The sequence below is a fragment of the Xyrauchen texanus genome, chromosome 28 (genome assembly GCF_025860055.1).
Source record: "Xyrauchen texanus isolate HMW12.3.18 chromosome 28, RBS_HiC_50CHRs, whole genome shotgun sequence".
Classification (NCBI taxonomy): Eukaryota; Metazoa; Chordata; class Actinopteri; order Cypriniformes; family Catostomidae; genus Xyrauchen; species Xyrauchen texanus.
In genome coordinates, this window is record NC_068303.1 from 39,808,328 (window position 1) to 39,829,350 (window position 21,023).

A 21,023-nucleotide genomic window follows, 5' to 3' on the forward strand; every position below is an offset into this window, starting at 1 on the left:
ATCCTGTGACTCTTCAAATCACTGAGATCAATTTTTTTTCCCCATTCTGATGGTTGATGTGAACATTAGGGCTGTCAATTGATTACAATTTTTAATCAAATTAATTACATGGTGTCCCGATTAATTAATCACATATACAAATATTTGCTGAGAAAGCCCCTCCAATAATTCAATAAATAATGATGAAATAATTAAACATAGTTATCTTTAAATATTTAAAAAGTATATATATATATATACTGTAGAGATAGATAGATAAGTGTGAGCAAATCATATTCTGATAATAACACAGGAACAAACATTTCCTCTATTTATTTATCTAAAGTAAGGCTAGAAAATAGCACCACAATAAGAGCTCTATTCCACAAAATGTCTTTACATCCAAGAACCTCTAAATTTCCAGGTAATTTTCTCTTCTGAAGCCAAAAAAACACCAAAAAAATAACTGGGTTTACAGTCATGTCGTTTATTTATACCAGGAAATTTATAATATACACAGATGAGCCAAAACATTATGACCACTCACAGGTGGAGCGAATAACGTTGATCATCTCCTAATAAGGCCAAATGTCAAGGTCTGGGTAGATTAGATGATAAGAGAACAATCAGTTCTGGTAGTCAACGTGTTGAATATAGGAGAATTGGGCAGCCGTTAAGATCGGAGCAACTTTCACAAAGGCCAAATTGTTATGGCCAGATGACTGGGTCAGAGCATCTCTGAAATGACAAGGCTTGTGGGGTGCTCCTGATCAGCAGTGGCGAGTACCTACCAACAGTGATCCAAGGAAGGACAAACCACAAACCAGCGACAGGGTGTTGGGTGCCCAAGGCTTGCCGATGTGGGAGGTAAACGAAGGCTATCCCGTCTGGTCCGAACCGACAGAAGATCTACTGTGGCTCAAGTCACGGAAAATTGTAATGATGGTTACGGGATGAGTGTGTAAGAACACACAGAGTATCGCACCCTGCATATGGGGCTGCATAGCCATAGACCGGTCAGAATGCCCATGATGACCTATGTCCACTCTCGAAAGTGCCTACAATGGGCATACAAGTGTCGGAACTGGACCTTGGAGCAGTGGAAGAAGGACGTCTGGTCCGATGAGTCTTGTTTTGTTTTACATCAAGTGGACGGTCGTGTACGCATGCACCGTTTACCTGGGGAAGTGATGGCATCAGGATGCACTGTGGGAAGATGATAAGGCAGTGGAGGGAGTGTGATGCTCTGGGCAATGTTCTGCTGGGAAATCCTGGGTCCAACCATTCATGTGGACGTCAATTTGACACGTGCCGCCTGCTGGCGCTGCTTTGGCGGCATGCAGAGAACCAACAGCGTTATTAGGCAGGTTTTTCTGAATGTTTTGGCTGATCAGTGTGTATATAAAGTACACACACACACACACACATATGTGTGTATATATAATATATACAGTATATATATATATATATATATATATATATATATATATATATATATATATATAGGGTTGACAGTATACCGGCACTAACGAAATATTGAGATACCAAAAAAATGTAAACGTAAGATATCATCTTGTTAATTTCGATATCATATTAAAGTATGCTGCCATTAGCCTAATGTAATGTAATTGAATTGTGAGATGAAATCAAAAACTATTTGAAAGTAATAAATAAAAAAGTCTCGATATGGCAACGTGTGATCATTAAACAGCAAAAGGAAATAATTTAATTAAATAATATAGTTACAGTACATGTGCTCTGTCATCTCCTTCACACTCACAGGCATGCGCACACACAAGATATATTACTAATGCTTGATTTTCATGCAGTGTGTCCAATAGTATCCATCTGTCGAGCCGCAGAGAAGTGTGTTTAGTGTATAAATGGCGGTGAACTCTCAAATTACGTTTTTCACAGGAGATTTCAGCTCATGAGTCACAGGAAGTTTGATATAACGACCCTTCAAAAACAGGAAGAAGTACAAAAGTCTTTCAAAATAAACGTTTTATAGAAACTACATGAAAGAACTGAAAGCTCTGTTCAACTTATTACATGCAATTGAAGATATTACGACAGAAAAATATTATTACTGTGTGGATGGGGGCGTGGTCGTGTGTCTGTTTGTGGAAGAGAGTGGTGACGATCCCTCACCATCCTCTCTCTCACACAGACAGACACACGACCACACCCCCATCCCCACATACTGTCTAAAAGTGTAATATTCAAAGTTGTAGCAATAATACTCATAATAACAATAATATAATATTATATGGTTAAATTATTAGAATTATTATCTGAAAGCAGTATCAGAAAATCTGACTACCAGTACTGAATATCAGCATGTTGTGATTCAGCCATGGAAGCCTCAAGTAATCAGATTGTTTTAATTTAATGTTTTCATTAATACTGTAAAACTCTGTTGTGCATCTTTTTACTTTTTACAGGAAATAATTATTAATAAATTATTATATTGTAATTTGATCAAAGCTGTACAGTATGTTTTTGACAAACACAATTTTATTATAACATATAATTAAAATATTTAACGTGGAATCCAGAAAAATTGAAACATACAATAATTCAACATCTATTAGATTTTTAAGCAGTTCTTTTTGTCAATAATTTTCTGTGTAATTTCATCAAAAATCAGAGTTGTTTTTTATTTGTTAGTATCTATACCAAGGCTGTTATCACACCAAAGCCAAAATGATGGTATCGGAGCAACCCTAATATATATATATATATATATATATATATATATATATATATATTATTACATATTATTTATAATAATATGAATTATGATGTATTTTATTGAGTTGTCTTTATTTAGGGGGCCTTTCTCCGCAAATATTGATATGCAATTAACTGTGATTCATTTGAGTGATTATCATATCATGTAATTAATTAGATTAAAAATGGATAGAAAGCCCTAAATATACAATCTATATAGTCTCTGATGAAGAATGGCCACTGAACAAATATGTGGTGCTCACAAAAAACCATAACCAGACACATTAAGATATTAAATGCACATTTTGACCACAGTCTGACATCATCAATGTCTCCCACATGGATCGATTCTCTTAAAAAAAAAAAAAGGAAATACATGGAAGCAGATAGAAATTAAAGTGTGCTGTGTGAGGTCTGTGTATTGTACGCACCCACAAGGCTTTCAATGACAATTAGCCATTACATTCATCCAATCTCACATTCTGCCACATCGGCAGAATAAAGGGGAAGCCGATGTTTCCTGAAGGAGCCGATGTTCATTTGTGATGTAGCTTAATTGAAAATTGGCCTGCTAAATCGAGCATGGACTGCACGTGGGCCTTTAGAGGGCCTCTGTTCAGCACTATCAGCATTATAAGCACACACACTCATTTAGTTCACGATAATTACAACACTGTTTTTTTCTCTTTCTGTCCTCGCCCCAAGCTACCACACTTCTTTATACCGTTACACAAAGTCAAAAAGCACAAAACATACTGCATACTGGAAACAAATACTCATATGCACAAAAAACACAGATGGCTATAGAGTATAGACCAGCGCTGTCAAAGACAAAGAGTGCAATCCTCTAATGCTAAAACAAAATAATCAAATCAAATATAATAAACTGGCCAAGTATCACCTTCAATCAAAACAAAACAAAGTAGTACAACCTAGTCACCACTAATGTTCTTTCTATATTTCTTTTTTCAGCACTGAGCAGATGTCTTCAACTAAGAAACACATGCATAATGCCTTTGAATAAATCAATACACCTGTAATTACCCCGTGAAAGCACAGCTTACTTTATGCCTCTAAAATACATACGGTACATACATATACATAAAATTAGATGTATACAAGGTGATACGAGGTTCAGTTTGGCCATAAAAAGAGTTTTGCACCCCAGGTATAGAGGAAAGCTGCAGGCCTAAACCTAGTAGACTTATAATTGTATGTATATATATATATATATATATATATAAAAAAAAAATATATTTCAATATATACCTATATTTATAATCCTTTCAATATACAAAACTTTTCTGATCATAAAAAAGCACTTAGTCTCTGGGCCGAAGAGCCAACTTGAGGTCTCTGAAGCAATTTGTTTTTCATGAGATGTAATCTTAATTGAAATTTGGCTTCAAACGTGGTCACTCCATCGAAAATGCTTTCCTTGCTGTAACCACAGCACTCAAGAACACCACACTATCCTCACGCAACAAATTTTTTTCCAGGTCAGCGATTTCCTGGTTTATATTCTACTTCTATAACATAATCATGTCCTATGAAGAAGACTCACTCTCCTAGGCCCAAACTCGCATCATTGGGTGTACCTAGGTTTGCCACCCGTCTGAGACCTGTCCAAGAAAATTGAAATTCCATTCTAGGATGCAAATTTCCTGATATTTAAACATGTTGCAGACACGTTAACAATACAAAATAAAATCTGTGAGCATGATTAACTGCTCTGTCATACAGTATGAAGCATTGAAGTCTGATTCATCTGAATGCATCAGTACTCAATACAAGTTAAGCTCAATCAACAGCATTGGTGGCATAACATTGATTACCACAAAAAATACTTTCAACTCGTCCCTGGTTTATATATATACACACACTACCGTTCAAACGTTAATGATCACTTACTCATTCATTATTTTTTCACATTTTAGAATAGCACTAAAGTCATCACATCTGTGGAATAATAGAAATGGAAATATGGGAATTATGTTGTGACTAAAAAAAAATCAAAAATAAATCAAAACTGTTTTATATTTTAGCATCTTCAAAGTGGTCACAACTTGTCTAGAATTTGCAGACATGAACTCTTGACATTTTCTCAAGTAACTTCTTGAGGAATCACCCTGAGATGCTTTTAAACAGTATTGAAGGAGTTCCCATCTGTGTTGGGCACTTAATGGCTGCTTTTCTTTCAAACAAACAAATTTAAAACATTTAAAAATACGCCTTCAGATCAAAAGATATTTAAGATCATGAGAAACATTTCAGTCAAGTGTTTCAAAACCTTTGAACGGCAGTGTGTGTGTGTGTGTGTGTGTGTGTGTGTGTGTGTGTGTGTGTGTGTGTGTGTGTGTGTGTGTGTGTGTGTGTGTGTGTGTGTGTGTGTGTGTGTGTGTGTGTTTTGTGTGTGTGTGTTTTGTGTGTGTGTGAACTTTGTTACAGTAATGCACTCACTGCAAGTCAATGGTGCCAGTCCAAAAACATTAAAAACTAAACACACAATGCAGATGCTCTGCCAATTGCCTTTTGAGGGAAATGGACAAAGTGCTAGATTACTTGTCCTATTACTTCCTGTTTCAACAAATACTGCTTCCTGTTCAGTTTGGACAGTTTGATCTGGACAGGAAAAGACGACGGCTATGATCAGAATGTAATACTAGATTAGTTCTTACTGTTTATGATGCAGTATATACCTGCAGTCTATTTTAATTAAATTATCATCTCTATCATCTCTCAGAACATGAAGTGGGACACCCACATAGACTCCATTGTGAAGAAGGCTCAGCAGAGGTTGTACTTCCTTTGCCACCTGAGGAAGTTCAACCTGCCACAGGCGCTGCTGATACAGTTCAACACAGTCATCATTAAGTCTGTCCTGTGTACATCTATTACTGTCTGGTTTGATTCAGCCACCAAATCAGACTGCAGGAAACTACAATGGACATTCAAGACTGCTGAGAGGATTATTGGTGCCCCCCTGCCCACCCTCCAAGACCTGTGTGTCTCCAGCGTGTGGAAATGTGCAGGAACAATCACCCTGGACCCCATACACCCTGTCCACTCCCTCTTTGAGCTGTTGCCCTATGGCTGTGCTACAGAGCACTGAGCGCCAGGACATCCAGACAGAACGGTTTTTACCTTTTGGCCATTTACCACATGAACAATTAAACTGCCTTCAGGACACCCCGTAGTGCAATAATGTATAAATATGTCATGTATGCAAATTCACTCATATTTAACTCAATATCTGTACATACCCCTACCTTCTACATACATTACCACTTGTACATGTACATACGCCATTCTATTTTATATGTTTCTACTCTTATCTTGTTTTATATTCTGTCTCACTGTAATGTTCTGTGTGCACTTGTTTCTCCATTTACCCAAAAATAAAACAATCCTTGTGTACGTGAGCGCACCTGGCAATAAAGCTCATTCTGATTATGATCTCAGAGTTATTTCGCATTTTTATTCCAATTTTGTGACAAACTGTCTGATCAAAAAATAAGTCTAGAAAGAGATGCTATAGATCACAACTGATATTACTTTCGGTTCATTAATCAGAATTTCCTGACAATTTCTGGACTTCAAATGCATTAATGCGCATGGTGGCCATTTAAAAACAATCTGTTTATACCTCCAAATCAGTCTCTTGTTTGTGTGGCCAGTGTGACTCCAGCAGTGTCATTACAGCCAGAGGTAGTTTCACCCTTTACACCTCAGTGTGAGAGTGAGACGTCTCAACAGCACTGTGGCAGGAGCGAGGTGAAGAGGAGAAAGACCACCTGTGCTCTCTGTTGTCAGAAAGCAGCCTGTGGACCTGGTCTCTTCTAAAGCCACAGACATACAGAGAGTGATGCAGAGCATCAGGTGTCCCGTTATATCCTGCCCTCTGGCTATGACTCACATGGGAATACCACTTCAAAACGAACACAGACACACTGAGGTTTTGCTCTACACCCATTTAAAAGTAAATTAAAGCGGACAGACTGCTACAATTAGATGACAGAACTGTCCATTTTACAAGCGGTTCACACTAGTGCTGCATAATATGGTGACAACAACGATAGTCTGATTATTTTGACAAATATTGTAATTGCGAATTAAACCACAATATGATTTAAATTACTGCTTAAATATCAAAGCCAAAAAACTAAAAAGATATCAAATCACACTAAAACAGCAGCTCTCTTGTTTAACAGGGTGTGTGAAAAATACAAACCAGCAAGCAATTACATGAACTTCTGCTCCGCTGCTACACTTGAGTAATGCTTGAATCCCCTTTAAAGAAACCAAACTCAGACCTCCTTCAGTTGATCCAAAAGTAAACTGAGTGAAACAGACAGTTCTCTTTGCATTCACATTGTACCTGCATTCGAAAGAAGACTCGCATGTGTTTTTGGTCCACTTAAGACAGGGCTGTACGCGTATTTTTTTTAGATATAAGCATCATTACTAGTGAACTAAGGGTGTTTTCACACTTGAGACCTCTTTGAAAGAACCAAACTCAGACCCATTTTATTGGGCCGAGTGAAAAGGACTCCGTTCTCTTTGCGTTCACACTGTCTGAGAGATTGTAAGTGGGCTCAGATCTCTTTTTGGTCCACTTTACCAGTTACGGGGTCTCAGTCCTTTTTGCATTCACACTCTGTGTCAATTGTGAGGTCGAGCCAACTTTAATAAATATTGTATGTGATATAATTATTAGGGCTATATTTATTGTTAAGAGTACAAATAGCTCTAAATATTAACTTCTAAAATAATAAAAACATGTTTAATGCTCTCAAAATTAATAAGAACATCAATATTATGTCATTCTATATTATTACAACAAAAAGTAATGTAACAGAATTTAATGCATTGAAGTTTTATACAAAAATACTGGATTTAGAGGCAAAATTCATGGTACATTATTCTTATTAATGACAAACAATACGATTAATCACAATATGTTGAATTTACTGACAGCCTCGGGTTACTTCCATTCATAGATTGTAATTTCATGCGCTTTTCAAGGCGTCCGGTTAAACCCTTGAATCTTCATTTGCACGGAACACTAAAGAAAGACCTTTGAGTTTGTTTTGTGTACAGTTTACAATAATTTTAATAGTTTTAATATGCATCTCCCTCTGACATATCCATAGAAACAAAGCAAGTGGCTCGTCGCATCTCTCTGGTGCTCGCATTGACATTTCCTGAGTACTGGAACCTGTCAAGGCCAAACATGTTTGGTTTACGTGAATGGGAAATTCAAATGAGCCCGGAGCGCTTTTTGTTCACAATGCATGTTATTAGCGAACTGAACCAAAGGCTGCAAGTGAACTGTACTCACCTCCTGAGATGTTCTCGGCTCGTTTTTGCTTTTGAGATGTTCACATATGGGACAAAAATCCCCTGAACTGAGCTCAGACCCCTGAAACAGACCAAGTATGAAAACACCCTAAAAAATGTAAATGCATTAAATACGAGTAAGTAGGGGGGGGGTTGTCTGTGATTGTCTGTGTTCCGCAACTGCTTTCGGGTCCTTGAATAACATATAACATGTGAGTAAGGGCAGCCGGTGGACTTTCCGGTGCCCTCCTAGGGTTTCAGCAATTTATCATGAAACGCCACGCTGATAAACACAATGTACACTAATGTGTGCTTTAGTGCATCTTTTACATTCATCCAAAAGCTGAAATACTTTGCTCTCAGAGGATTTATATGAAGTTAGGATGAAAATAAGGTGCATTCAAACTGTTCTGAGACCAGTGCAGACAGACAGCACACTAGAGGTAAAGTCATTCACTAAATAGGGAGCAAGGGAGCATCCTATATCTCTCTATGCAGTTAAGTGTGTTCACTCCTAAAATCTGATGAAAAGTTCAGTTTCAGGCTGCAGATGATGTTTGGATCACTCAACATGATCATCAGTACATAGATTCACAATTTATAATGGATCATTTTATTTGAACATGGTTGGCAGTGATTGGATGATGCTGGTCATTACTTTGAATCAGAATTATGTATGATCATGTCTGATGTAATGTCTGTAATATCTCAAAAACATGAATAACCAACACTCCTGGACACATAATTAACTATTTGATGAAGAAAAAGATTAAAAAAAATCTCACTCTCTACAGCTTTAATTATTTTCAATTTCAAACATACGTGGACATACAGTTTTAGGAAAACTATTTGCTCAAGACATATTTTTTGCTCGTTTATAAGGTGATACTAGTGAAAAAGGGAAATGGAAAATGCGCACAGCAGTCACAAGGGGGTCGCAGGAGGTTTTAATTAATATATTAAATGTAATGGATTAAGAACAGACCACTGAAGAAGAAAAAGTAAGAAAAAATGTATCTCTAATCTGAATAGTCTTTTAGAGAAATGCATCACACTATGGTGTTTTTCTGATCAACCCCAGGAAATCAAGCAACTAGATGCTCACTGACTTAGAGGACAAACAGAATATCATCTTACAGAAAACTCAAGGAACACCTTTGAGTTTGTTTGTGCAGATGACAGAGTTTTATAATGTGCTTCTCTTTTCAAAATGCGGTCAACTCATCCAGAGTCTACAAAACTTGATTTGCATACAGAGCATATATTTATTTCGTTAAAAAGCAGCTTTTGGCGGTTTAATAATCATATAAGACCACATTGTGATTTCGAAATGAATTTGATAAATTGTGCAGTTTTTCTAAAAAGCTATGATTACTGCATTACAACCAGTGTTAAATAATTCCCTGAACGTCTGTAATGAAGTCTATATGTGTTCCGTCTGAAAGGCCAGTGATTCAATTTTGGCTCGGGTTCATGTTCATTTCTCCAGACATCATTATAGACGATGTACTGACTCTTACCATGATGATTGAGGCAGCATTTGGCTTCTCATTTATTTAACAGTAAACCATGGGACAAATGATCAATTGTTATTTTAGGGAAATGCCGTGACATTTGTACAAAATATAAAAAGGGGGAAGCAGTGATATCTGGAACTGACTAACACACAAACACACACATGTTGGTCTACCTATCATTATGAGGACATAATGACTTTTATACTGTACAACTATATATTCTATCCCCTAAACCTCACAGAAAACTTTCTGCATTTTTAAGTGATTTGAATTATGGGGACACTAGAGATGTCCTCATAAACCACATTTATAGCATAATACCATAGTAATTACCAGTTTATAACCTAAACAATGGTCCTCATAAATCACAGACAGAGAGACACACACACACACACACACACACACACACACACAATACAGGGTTGGGTGCTTTGAGGAGTCAATTCTCTTGCCATGTTTAAATGGAAAGAAAAAGAGTGGTTAGCTTGAGCTCAGTGACAAACAAGAGGAGCTGTTCGTTCAGGAAGTTGCACCTCCTTCTCCCATTTTCAAACCCACAACAAAGATAAACTCTGCTGCCAAACATAATAATATTGATAAAAATGCAATATGTGCATGCCATACGAGAGCCAGACAATAAGCTTAAGAAGTAAGCTAAGCGAGAGAGAGAGAGAGAGAGAGAGAGAGAGAGAGAGAGAGAGAGAGAGAGATGAATTTAAACAGAGCACTCAGGCAGACTGGCACCAATCTAAATGTAATTGTGTAAATTCACCAGTTTCACTCAGTTCTCCCTGTTCAAGGTGAGATAAGCGTGTGATTGGCTAGAGGCAGATGAAAAAAAGCCAGCGAGCGTTCCATTTAAATACATGTCTAAAGCAGACCTGGAAAAAATTCTTTAGCCAACAAAATACATATATATATATATATATATATATATATATATATATATATATATGAAACTTCAAATGCGATTGATGGGGTAGAGCAGTTCCTGTTTGAATGTCAATCAGAGAGTGAGCGAGAGGGCCGTGGCATTGTGCAATCATGTGGACACAGAGCAGCTCTCAGTAATGCAATGCTGCATACACTTCTCTATAGAACTGGAATATACCATGATTTACCTATAGTAATATTGCATCAGAGGGATGCATTTGGAACGCCTCACTTTGGTTGCATCACATCATAAAATTAAACATAGTTTAATACTTCGAAAAACACGTCTTGAGATCCCTAAGTTTGTATATGTGCTCCATCAAGCTGTGTTTTGAACGTAAGAACGTGATCTTGTGTTGTGTGTCTGCTGAAGGGTTGGTTTGTTCTCTGTATAAGCTGAACGTTGTCTATACAGCTGAAGTTTCACTTACTGCCCCCTGAAGAAAACAAGCTTGAATTTGAACTTGAACTTGAATTATCGTGTTAAAGCTCTAATATATATATTTATTGTTCATAAGTCAAATGGCTTCTTCACCGCATCTGTGTTATGTGTGATTAGAATGAAATATTTCTTTGATCCACAACTGACTGTAAAGAACAGAAAGGATATTAAAAGAGACATTATTCAATGACAAACGGATTGGATGGATCTCGTATTTGGACACATTACATGGAATGAGTCAAACCACACTTAACTCTCAACACAGGTAGAGGGCTGTGCATAGTGGAAAATAATCGATTTAAGAATCAATATCGTTCAAATGTAGATTGTGATTATCGTAAAATCAATATTTTTGAATTTCCAACATAATTAGCTACACTGTGACATATACTATATACAAAAATGATTTGGGTCATATTACCAAGTCCTACAGCTATTTTCTCCTTGTCTCTCTCCACCGGAGGACAGTCGTCGCTCCGTGCCTCCCCATACAAGCTGTATATCTGTCCTCACCGAGCCTCACCATGCTTAATACGGGCACCATGGCAACCCTTGAAGAGAATAGCATCACAGCGGCAGTGCTCAAATGAAGGCACAGGGCCCTTCTACACAGAGTGTTTGCAATTTTATAAGGGCAGTGGTATACTATGCATGGTTTGAGAAATGATTAACATATAAACATGCTATACCCAACACTCACACACACACACACACACACACACACACACACACACACATACGGCTTACAACGGTGAGTGGCACATATGATAGCTGCTCCGCACACTCTCTTGTTTACTTTATTTTCCAATTACATTTCTGAAGAAGCTCCAGGCAATTATTTAACATGCAAATAGAACACACGGAGGAGAAAAAAACACTTTTCACTGGAGGTGTGCGACAGTAGGACTCTTGTTTCCATCCGTTCCAGGCATTTTCTGAGATTGCAGTTGAACCCGAACCTCCATTTGCTCCAGGGGAGCCCGAAGGCTGAGTTTTGTCCTTTCTTTGTGTGTTTATGTGCGTGTAAGATATGAGTAGGAGTGTATACAAGAAAGATTTACAGATGCGTTTATCTTAGTTATCTGTCATCACAGAGCACTTTAAATTAGGGGTAGGACATTAGAATACAAGTTTAATTTTTAACATTCAAACCTGTTTTTCTTATGAAGAAAATGAGCACTATGCATAAATTACAATATCTAGATTTTAAAATATATATATATATATATATATATATATATATATATATATATATATATACATATCTTTTGCACTCACAAATAAAAACAACAAGCAATACAATCACTTTAATAACAGTATTTTATTTTTGGGAGAACTATTTCTTAAGTGTCATGCATCCACAGCACCCACCAATACATTGAGTTGTAATGGCAAGATTTCGTTAAGAGAAGCAGTTTCATTGAAATAAAAGTCAAATTGCAATATTCAAGAAGTGATTTTACTAGTTGAATATTTAAAGCTGAATGAGTACTCGATTAATCGATTGCTTATGCATATCCCTACTTTAAATGTTGCTCTGGTCATTTATCTGAAATGTCATTTAAACCTCCCAGAACCGTATGATAGGCTGTGGCATCAACTTCAATTTTGTGCCAATTTATCCAATAATTTCGATTTCATTATCTTGAATATATGGAATGGAACATTGTTTTTGCGACATTCAGATTTATCGCATAAATAACTTTTTGTACTTGGATGTAAACACAGCTAATGTAAGTGCAGACAGTAGAAAAAAAAAGTGATCCACTGCCTGAAACAGTTGCATACTGCCATCGAGTTGGACTAGGGATGTCCATTTACATTTATATTTATGCATTTGGCAGATGCTTTTATCCAAAGTTACTTACAATGCACTTATTACAGGGACAATCCCCCCGGAGCAACCTGGAGTTAAGTGACTTGCTCTAGGACACAATGGTGGTGGCTGTGGGGCTCAAACCAGAAACCATCTGATTAACAGTTATGTGCTTTAGCCCACTACGCCACCATCATTCCAAATCTACTTTGACTCATCGACTCATCTGTCTTAAGGAAGCTCTTTGTAATTATGCTGGATTAGGGTCATACCCATCAGAGATGTTCACCTAGGTCACATGTTTGTTTTTAAAAGCATCAGTGTTGTGTCTCTAGATGTGCATTTTTTAGTTTTTTTAAATTAAACTAATCATCTAGATTAACACTCACAGTGCAAGATGCTAAAAAAGCAGAGACATAACAGGAAATCTCTAAGAAGCTGCATCTCTAAAATCTTCCACTTTAAAGCACAGCCCCCCAAAATATTAAATGGTGAGAAGGATATAAAACTCTAAATGAAATAATTAGTTGACCTTACAAATCATTTGGTTGTTGGACGATTAAACGACAAGTTGACCATCCTGACCCATCTCTAGTAAGCACACGCAAATGACTTGCAAAGGAATATCATGAGAAACTAAAGGCTACAGCAGGGAAGCCCAAGCAGCAAAGAGCTAAATGTTCTCACTAACCTGCACACTTGGTTCTGGTGATGAGAGCAGGGCCGGATTGTCCGGTTCCCCCCTCACCCGGCCGGGTTAGCAGCACTCGAATCTCATACTCCGTGTCCGGGTCCAGGTGCCAGAGCTTGTAATTGGGCGAGTTGACGGCATGGGTCTCCGTCCAGCTTCCAGATGTCATCCTGTACTCCACCTCCTTCATGACAATGGGCCCATCCCCAAATATAGAGTTTGCATTCAGCTGGATCAGCAGGTATGTCGGGCCGACGCCCAGCAGCTGTGGTGGGGCAATGGGTCTCGGTGGCTCTGGAGGAAGAAAGAGAAGTCTATCAGTTTCTATTTTTTCATGTTTTTCACTACCATTTTCCACCCTCTCTCTCAACTTTACAATTAGGGGTGTCCCGATACCATTTTTTGGAGAACAAGTAACAATGCTTCCTTTTCTATAATCACCAATACCAATGCCTGTATTTATTACAAAAATGTGGGGTCTTAATTAATTAATTAATTAATTAATTAAAACTGTAATCAAATGAAAACCGACAGTAATTCCCAACAGAACACTGGAGTGATTAAAGTGCTGCATAACACGACCACCGACCACGAGCGGGGAGGGGCTCACTGCCGACCGCCTGGAGCGAGAGAACCGCTGCCAGGGGCGGGGGAGACCCCTTCTGTTCCCCGAGAACGCGGCGGGCGTTCCGTCCGCCAGGGGCTGGAGGACTGCCTCTGATCCGCAAGGAGAGGCACGGCTGTCGTCCAATAGAGGGTGGAGGAGTGGCCGAGGAACAAGCTGCGGCTTATCGGAGAACTGGCGAGTAAGAGTAAATTTTTTTTAATTTCTCTCTCACTGTCGCTCTGCATTGGCCTTTTCCCTCTTTTAAATTTTACAGTTTTTTGGGGGGTACTACACTGTTACAGGAAGTACCCCCCCATCCCCCCATTTTAATTATTTCTGTTTCCCTCCCCTTGTCCCCTCCCTCATCGAGGTAGATGGGGATGACCTGCCGGCAGACTAGACTTGAAGCACGCCCTCCCCCAGGGAAAGAGGGGGGCTGCCCAGCCTGAGAGAACGAGGGAGGAATGTGGCAGGGTGGAGGGCGGGGCCGTGTCGTGATCCTGCACACTCGGTCCCGTATTAGGCTAATTAAGCCACCGTGAGGGATAAAGGGCAACTGCAGAGGATCTTGCGGGAGAGAGAGATCGTTAACGGACATGTCCGTCATATGTGTGTTTACTTTGTCTTTTAAGTTTATCTTTAAACCATTATTTATATCGGTTCTCGCCGCCTCCTTTCCATTGATCACTTTACAGTGATATACAGTATTTCTATCGTACTTTTTGTTTTTGAAGATGGCTTCTCATATCCAGAAAAGCAGGTTGGTTACATGACCCAATGTGATTTCTAAAGAGCAAAAAGGCTGCTATTTATTTAAGAAATACGTAGTCTGTATGTGCTGGGCACTACGTAGTGAATTAGTGCTCTGCTCGCTGTCATCGGCTACAAACAGAGCGTGCAATTCTCATGATGGGGTTTTAGATCACAGTTCAGTTTGTGTGTGCAGTCGACATCACATTTACATTCAAACATTCTAAAAACAAGATCTATTCACTTTCAGATGATAAATATGGCACATCAACAACTGTGTCTGTGTTTGGTACTTAGTGAGATTACATTTGGCTAGGCCGACAAGCAAAAAGACAACATCTATTCATAAAAAAGTTAGAAATATATATGTTTTGTTTTTTACAACAAAGGTATAAACAGAAAACATTATATACGCCATCTATACTTTGCTTCATTGCTCAATAGCAATGTGCTGTTAAACTGTGGGGCTATTTTCACATCATCTTCACATGTGCGGATTGCTCTGAATTTGGACTGGTTGAAAATGGTTGATGACTCTGTGACTACAGAAGAGCCCTTAAACTTCAAAACAAGGATCTCACAATGGATTCAAGGGTCAAGATATCCTGAAAACAAACTAATGCTTGTTTTGGTGACATTTTAAGTCCACATGAAACAGTATTTAACACGAAACTAACTATTTTACTTTCGTAATGTGATGTACTTAAAATTACATAACAGTTAGCGCCGATTTCAGAGGCGGAAAAGGTTATTACATCTGCAATGAAAGATTACAAAGAGAAGCGTTTTATTTCTTTGGAATAACTTGTATTGATGAATCCTTCACAATACATTTTGATAAAGGTCAATAAAGGTCAATTTTGATTTCAAGTTGACTTTAAAAAGTCCTCGCTAGCAGAGACCGTTTATCTAATAATTCTCTAATCAACATCAGATTCATTTTCTTGATCAGTTGTGAAGTGTTTAAAGCTGTGAGACTGTCCACCAGACAGACAGCTGCTTAGCACTGGGTCGATCAAATAGAGACACACACACATACACTCACACTCCAGATGGCTCCTGAACTCTATTTGTTTCATCTAATTAAGCAGCCCAGATGAAGCTCAGCAGCGATGCGGCAATCACACGCCTGTTGCTTACTCCTAGATATTCTTAAATGCTTCTATGAAAAGGACACAACGTGCTTAAATATACACTCACTGAGCAATTTATTAGGAACACCTGTACACCTACTTATTTGTGCAATTCTCTAATCAGCCAATCATGTAGCAGCAGTGCAGTCCATAAAATCATATATTATACAATAGCAGATATGGGTCAGAAGCTTCAGTTAATATTCACATCAACCATCAGAATGGGGAAAATATTATTTAGTGATTTCGACATGGCATGATTGTTGGTGTCAGACGGGCTAGTTTGAGTATTTCTGGGAATTTCACACACACAACAGTGTCTAGAATTTACTCAGAATGGTGCCAAAAACTAAAAAAACATCCACTGAGCAGCAGTTCTGTGGACAGACTGGTTTAAGCAGACCGAAAGGCTACAGTTACTCAGATAACCCCTCAGCACAATTGTAGTGAGCAGAATAGCATCTCAGAATGCACAACATGTCAAACCTTGAGGTGTACAGGGTACAACATCAGAAGACTACTTCAGGCACTTTATTATGGCCATAATGTTACTAATAAAGTACTCCGTAATCACGTTTCCACTATTGGGCCAAATTAGAGCATGCTAGTGTGGGCAAGGGGCAGTTTCGTTCCCACTGTGCTGGTTCGGGGCTTCCTCAGGGCCAACATCCAATGACCTTTGGCCTGCCGATTACCTTTGGGCCGAACAAGGCCAACTGGGGATGGAGGTAGGGTCAATGTCAAAGGCGTAGTTCGCTGAGTCTGGTCAGAGGTTTCAGCACCATGATCAACGAATTTGCAGGTTGTGTATCCAGTAGTGTTGTCAAAAATACCGGTACCAAGTCGGTACTCAAACAAAAAATTATTTACGAATTTCTGAAAGTACCAGAGTACCGAGTACACACGCAGAGGCGGGAACTTTCGAACGCTCACAACAAGCAAAAGATTGCGGCAAGCAAAGCTGCTGCGGAGTCTCAACTGAATCATGTCGAAATGAAAAGTGGAAAAAGCCAGGTTTGGAAATGATTTGCATTTGAGGCTGATGAAAAGGGAAACATCACAGATCAGCAAAAACCTGTTTGTAAACGCTGCTTTCACAATTTTCTGACGAAAGGAGGAAACACGTCAAACTTAATAAAGACAGACACCCGGATTTATTCAAGCAAATAAAGCAGGCGAGTTTAAAAATATATTATCATTTGCATTAGGGCTGAAAAGTTTAGTCGACCTTATCGGCATTATTGAAAATACAAAATTGATGAGAAAAATGTTCTTGTCGAATAGATGTTTGATCTCATTTAACGTAACATGAAATCACATTAAACTGTAACGATATCGCATGAAAGCAGCGATTCACGCTTGATGGAGGAAGAATTACACAGATCAGTCCAGATGCACTCGAAACTTTCACAGTTTATTTTATGCAGATCCCAAAAGTATTAGGGAATGATTAAAAAAAATAAATCAGAAGCATGTGCCGTTGTGGAATAAGCGGAGGCGGAGCTCTTTAAAGGAAACATCCCGGAGTAACAACTTAAATGCAGTAAAATGTCTTTATTAAAGTTCAAATAATACAGCAGCAGGTCATGTTAATAACTATAAACTAAGAAACTGGCATTCCTCTGTGTGGTCGGCGCCTCTTCAATGAGTTGCGCGAATGTCCCGATCTCAGGGGGAGAGATTGAAACTGCACCCGGCTGAGTATGGCAAGCCGTTTTAACTTTTATTCATTTCCAGGATATGAATTCTTGATATCAACAATTCAATTTTCACTAGTTAAAATGATAGTTATTGATATCAGGAATTGTATTTAAACTAGTAAAAACTATAATTCTTGATATCTGTAATTGTATTCTCACTAGTGAATCAATTGTTGATATCAAGAATTTATTACTTTGATACTATTGGTTAGGTTTAGGTTAAAGTTTTAGGTTAGAGAGGTATGTTTTACTCATTAAAAGCTCCATCTAACAATCACCTTAACTTCAACTGATTATGACACCATTTCACTCGCTTTTGGCACCCCCTGCAGGATATTTCAAAGAGAAACTGCAGCAAAATGTGTAATTAAGCACGTAATATCGTTTTGCAAACATTTTTGCCACGGTCAAGTAATATTCGTGATATGAGTCATTTCTAGCACTGTGGACTTCTATAAAGTAAGGTCTTGTTAAACGTTTCACACTTTCACTAGTTTTTTAATTTGTCCACTAAATTTCCCAGAACATTGTCATTTTTATCACATCTCAAATTCTGTGTTGTGTTTAATAGAATTCTGATAGATTTTATATATAAAATGGAGACACCTTTGTCTTGCAAAGGCTAATTTCATAGCTAAGATTTTATGTATTCCAAATACAAACAATAACAATTTTCAATATTTTTTTGGGTAATTTGGCAAAAATAAAATTGACTGAAAATGAAGCCTTGGTTTTCATATTTCATCTCAAGCATGCTGTTCACTGACACTTTTGTCCACTTGGTTAACAAGTACACTGACTTTTGAGAAAACTTTATTAGGGGCAAAATTATAAGGAGTGGTGGAAATGACATCACATCACTGTGGGTGGTCAATTATATTTGTAAATGTACTGTACTCTAGTACCTTACATTCTGCCTTATAAACGCTCATACTCTTTATCATTAAGCATACTAAACAATCTGTTTAATAAATGTTTTTCATTCTCAGAATACATCTCATATTACTCAGAGTGTTTAAAATGTTTGAGCCCTTTAAGTGGGTATCCTGTGTAATCTGCTTTATGGCATAAATGAATAAAGAAATAGAAGGAAAGAATGTGAGTTAATTCATTTATTGTGTGTTCATGGGGCAGCAGTAGGTGCTATCCATGTGCAATCAGAGCCGGGTTATTTGATTCCAGAGTGTTATGTTATGTTGTATGACACCACTAATATCGACACTGCAAAATTACATTTCACTAAGTAATATAATCACAACAGCACTAATGCACAAAACCGCTGCCCCAAACTGCAGTGAGTGTTTTAAAAGCACACATGCATATCTTTCTGTGATGACATCATCTCTTATATTTAAAATGTGACATTTATCTGAGCAAGTAATTATGTCAAAGCTTTACTGGTGTAAGTCGTGTTACCCTTTACAGAATTTTCTCAAAGTATATTCAAGTCATTTCTGTAATATGTTTTAAAGGTGATGTGCATATTTTTTTCAATATTATAATTCAATAATATTGTGAGAATATAAAACTTTGTGAATATATAACTTTATCCAATCCCAGTCAACTACAGGAGGGAGAATTCAATAAACCTGATTGAAAGAAATGCCAACACTTTACAAAAGTTTCCATTCATTAACATTAGTTAATGCATTAGGTATCATAATTAACAATGAAATGTACTTATTACAGCATTTATTTATCTTTGTTAATGTTAGTATATATATATATATATATATACACACGGTACACAATTGTTCATTGTTAGATCATAGTGCATTGACTAATGTTAAATTATTAGTTCACAAAAAAATGCAAATTCAATCATTGTTTACTCACCCCTGTGTTGTTAGAACCCCATATGACGTTCTATCTTTTCCTCAACACAAACGGAGAAATTGTGAAAATGTTGTGCTCAGTGATGTCATACAATGACAGATAATGGTGATCATCTCTTCAAGCTTCAAAAGATCACAAAGGATTAAGTCAGAAGTCTCACAACAATCATGAGCCTCTTTGAATAATTTATGAAAGCATACAATATGATTTGGGTGAGAAGCAAACAGAAATCTAATGTATTATTTAGTGAAAATGTTCATTGACCGTTGATCTCCTGTGTGTGTTCATGATATGGCACGAGAGTAACAGTTCACGCAGCCACCTCATGACATTGGAGAGTTTAAGTGAAAACTCATTTTGTTTATCTAAAAAATAAGGCTGGGCATAGAAATGCATCAATTCTCTGACTACAAACTCTTCAGACATGTTTAGTAAGTTCTGTTCTCTGTTTCATGTGCAGCTGTGTTGTGTTCTGTTGTCACTATCGCTGTGGAGGACTGTTTTTAGATAAACAAGTTTTCACTTGAACTCTCCAATGTCATGAGGGGGCTGCATGAACTGTTACTCTCGTGCCTTATCATGAACGCACACAGGAGATCAACTGTCAATGAACATTTTCACTAAATAATATATTCGATTTCAGTTTGTTTCTCACCAAATCTTATCATATACTTTCATAACAATCATGAGTTTCATTGAATAATTATTAGACTTCTGAATTAATCTTTTGTGTTCTTTTGTTGCTTAAAGTGGTGGTCACCATAAACTACCATTGCATGACATCACTGAGCACAATATATTTTTTACATCATATGGGGAGAAAGTCATATGGGGTTATAAGAACACAGGGGTGAGTAAACAATGACTGAATTTTCATTTTTGGGTGAACTAATCCTTATCCATATAGGGTAATGTGCTTAATTGTCATGGAAATAATTTCATAATGCAAAAACTCTCAATGGCCCAAAACAATATTTTATGCTTATTTGTATTTCTTTCTTTTGGGGTGAAATATGACCCGGACATGTTCTGGACAGGTTTCATAAGATTCCCCACACAACTGGTCCATGTGTGCCGTTTTGTAATTTTCTCAATCTGGCTGCCAATCTGTTGTCTTGGACATTGATAATAAGCAGCAATATCCATGTTGCTGTTTTTAGCATGTTCCTCAATTTAGCAAACATAACACAGTCTTACATCCACCTTTTACACTAATGCAGTGACTCAGGGGGCAAAGTCAATTCTAATATGCATTAATGTATACGGCTCGGCTTATTTGGTTGTTTCTCAGAAACAAAGCATTCAAGAGCAGAAAGAGCTTTCGATAAAAGGAAGGAAAAAGCCTTGTTCGTTTGTGCTTGAACTGGTGTACAAATTACATTGATATCAATTTATTAAAGCAACTGACACACACAAACACACCTGACATACCTCACAATCATGAGAGATTAACAGCAGAGAGCTTTTACTGGGCTTGGCTCTAAATTGGTGAGTGAATGGAACAGTATTCATGCATTAGCTGAAAGCATCTAGTTTATTTGTTTGA

The 21,023-nt window shown here is 37.6% G+C and overlaps 1 protein-coding gene across 2 annotated transcripts in view; it reads right to left on the reverse strand.

Moving 5' to 3' along the window:
* ptprk (protein tyrosine phosphatase receptor type K) overlaps window positions 1-21,023 on the reverse strand; it is a 270,960-nt gene that overhangs the window by 118,592 nt on the left and 131,345 nt on the right. For both annotated transcript variants that reach the window (XM_052095541.1, XM_052095542.1), the window contains one exon: window positions 13,452-13,745. In XM_052095541.1, coding sequence (XP_051951501.1) covers window positions 13,452-13,745 — 294 coding nt within the window. The remainder of the gene's footprint in view (window positions 1-13,451; window positions 13,746-21,023) is intronic.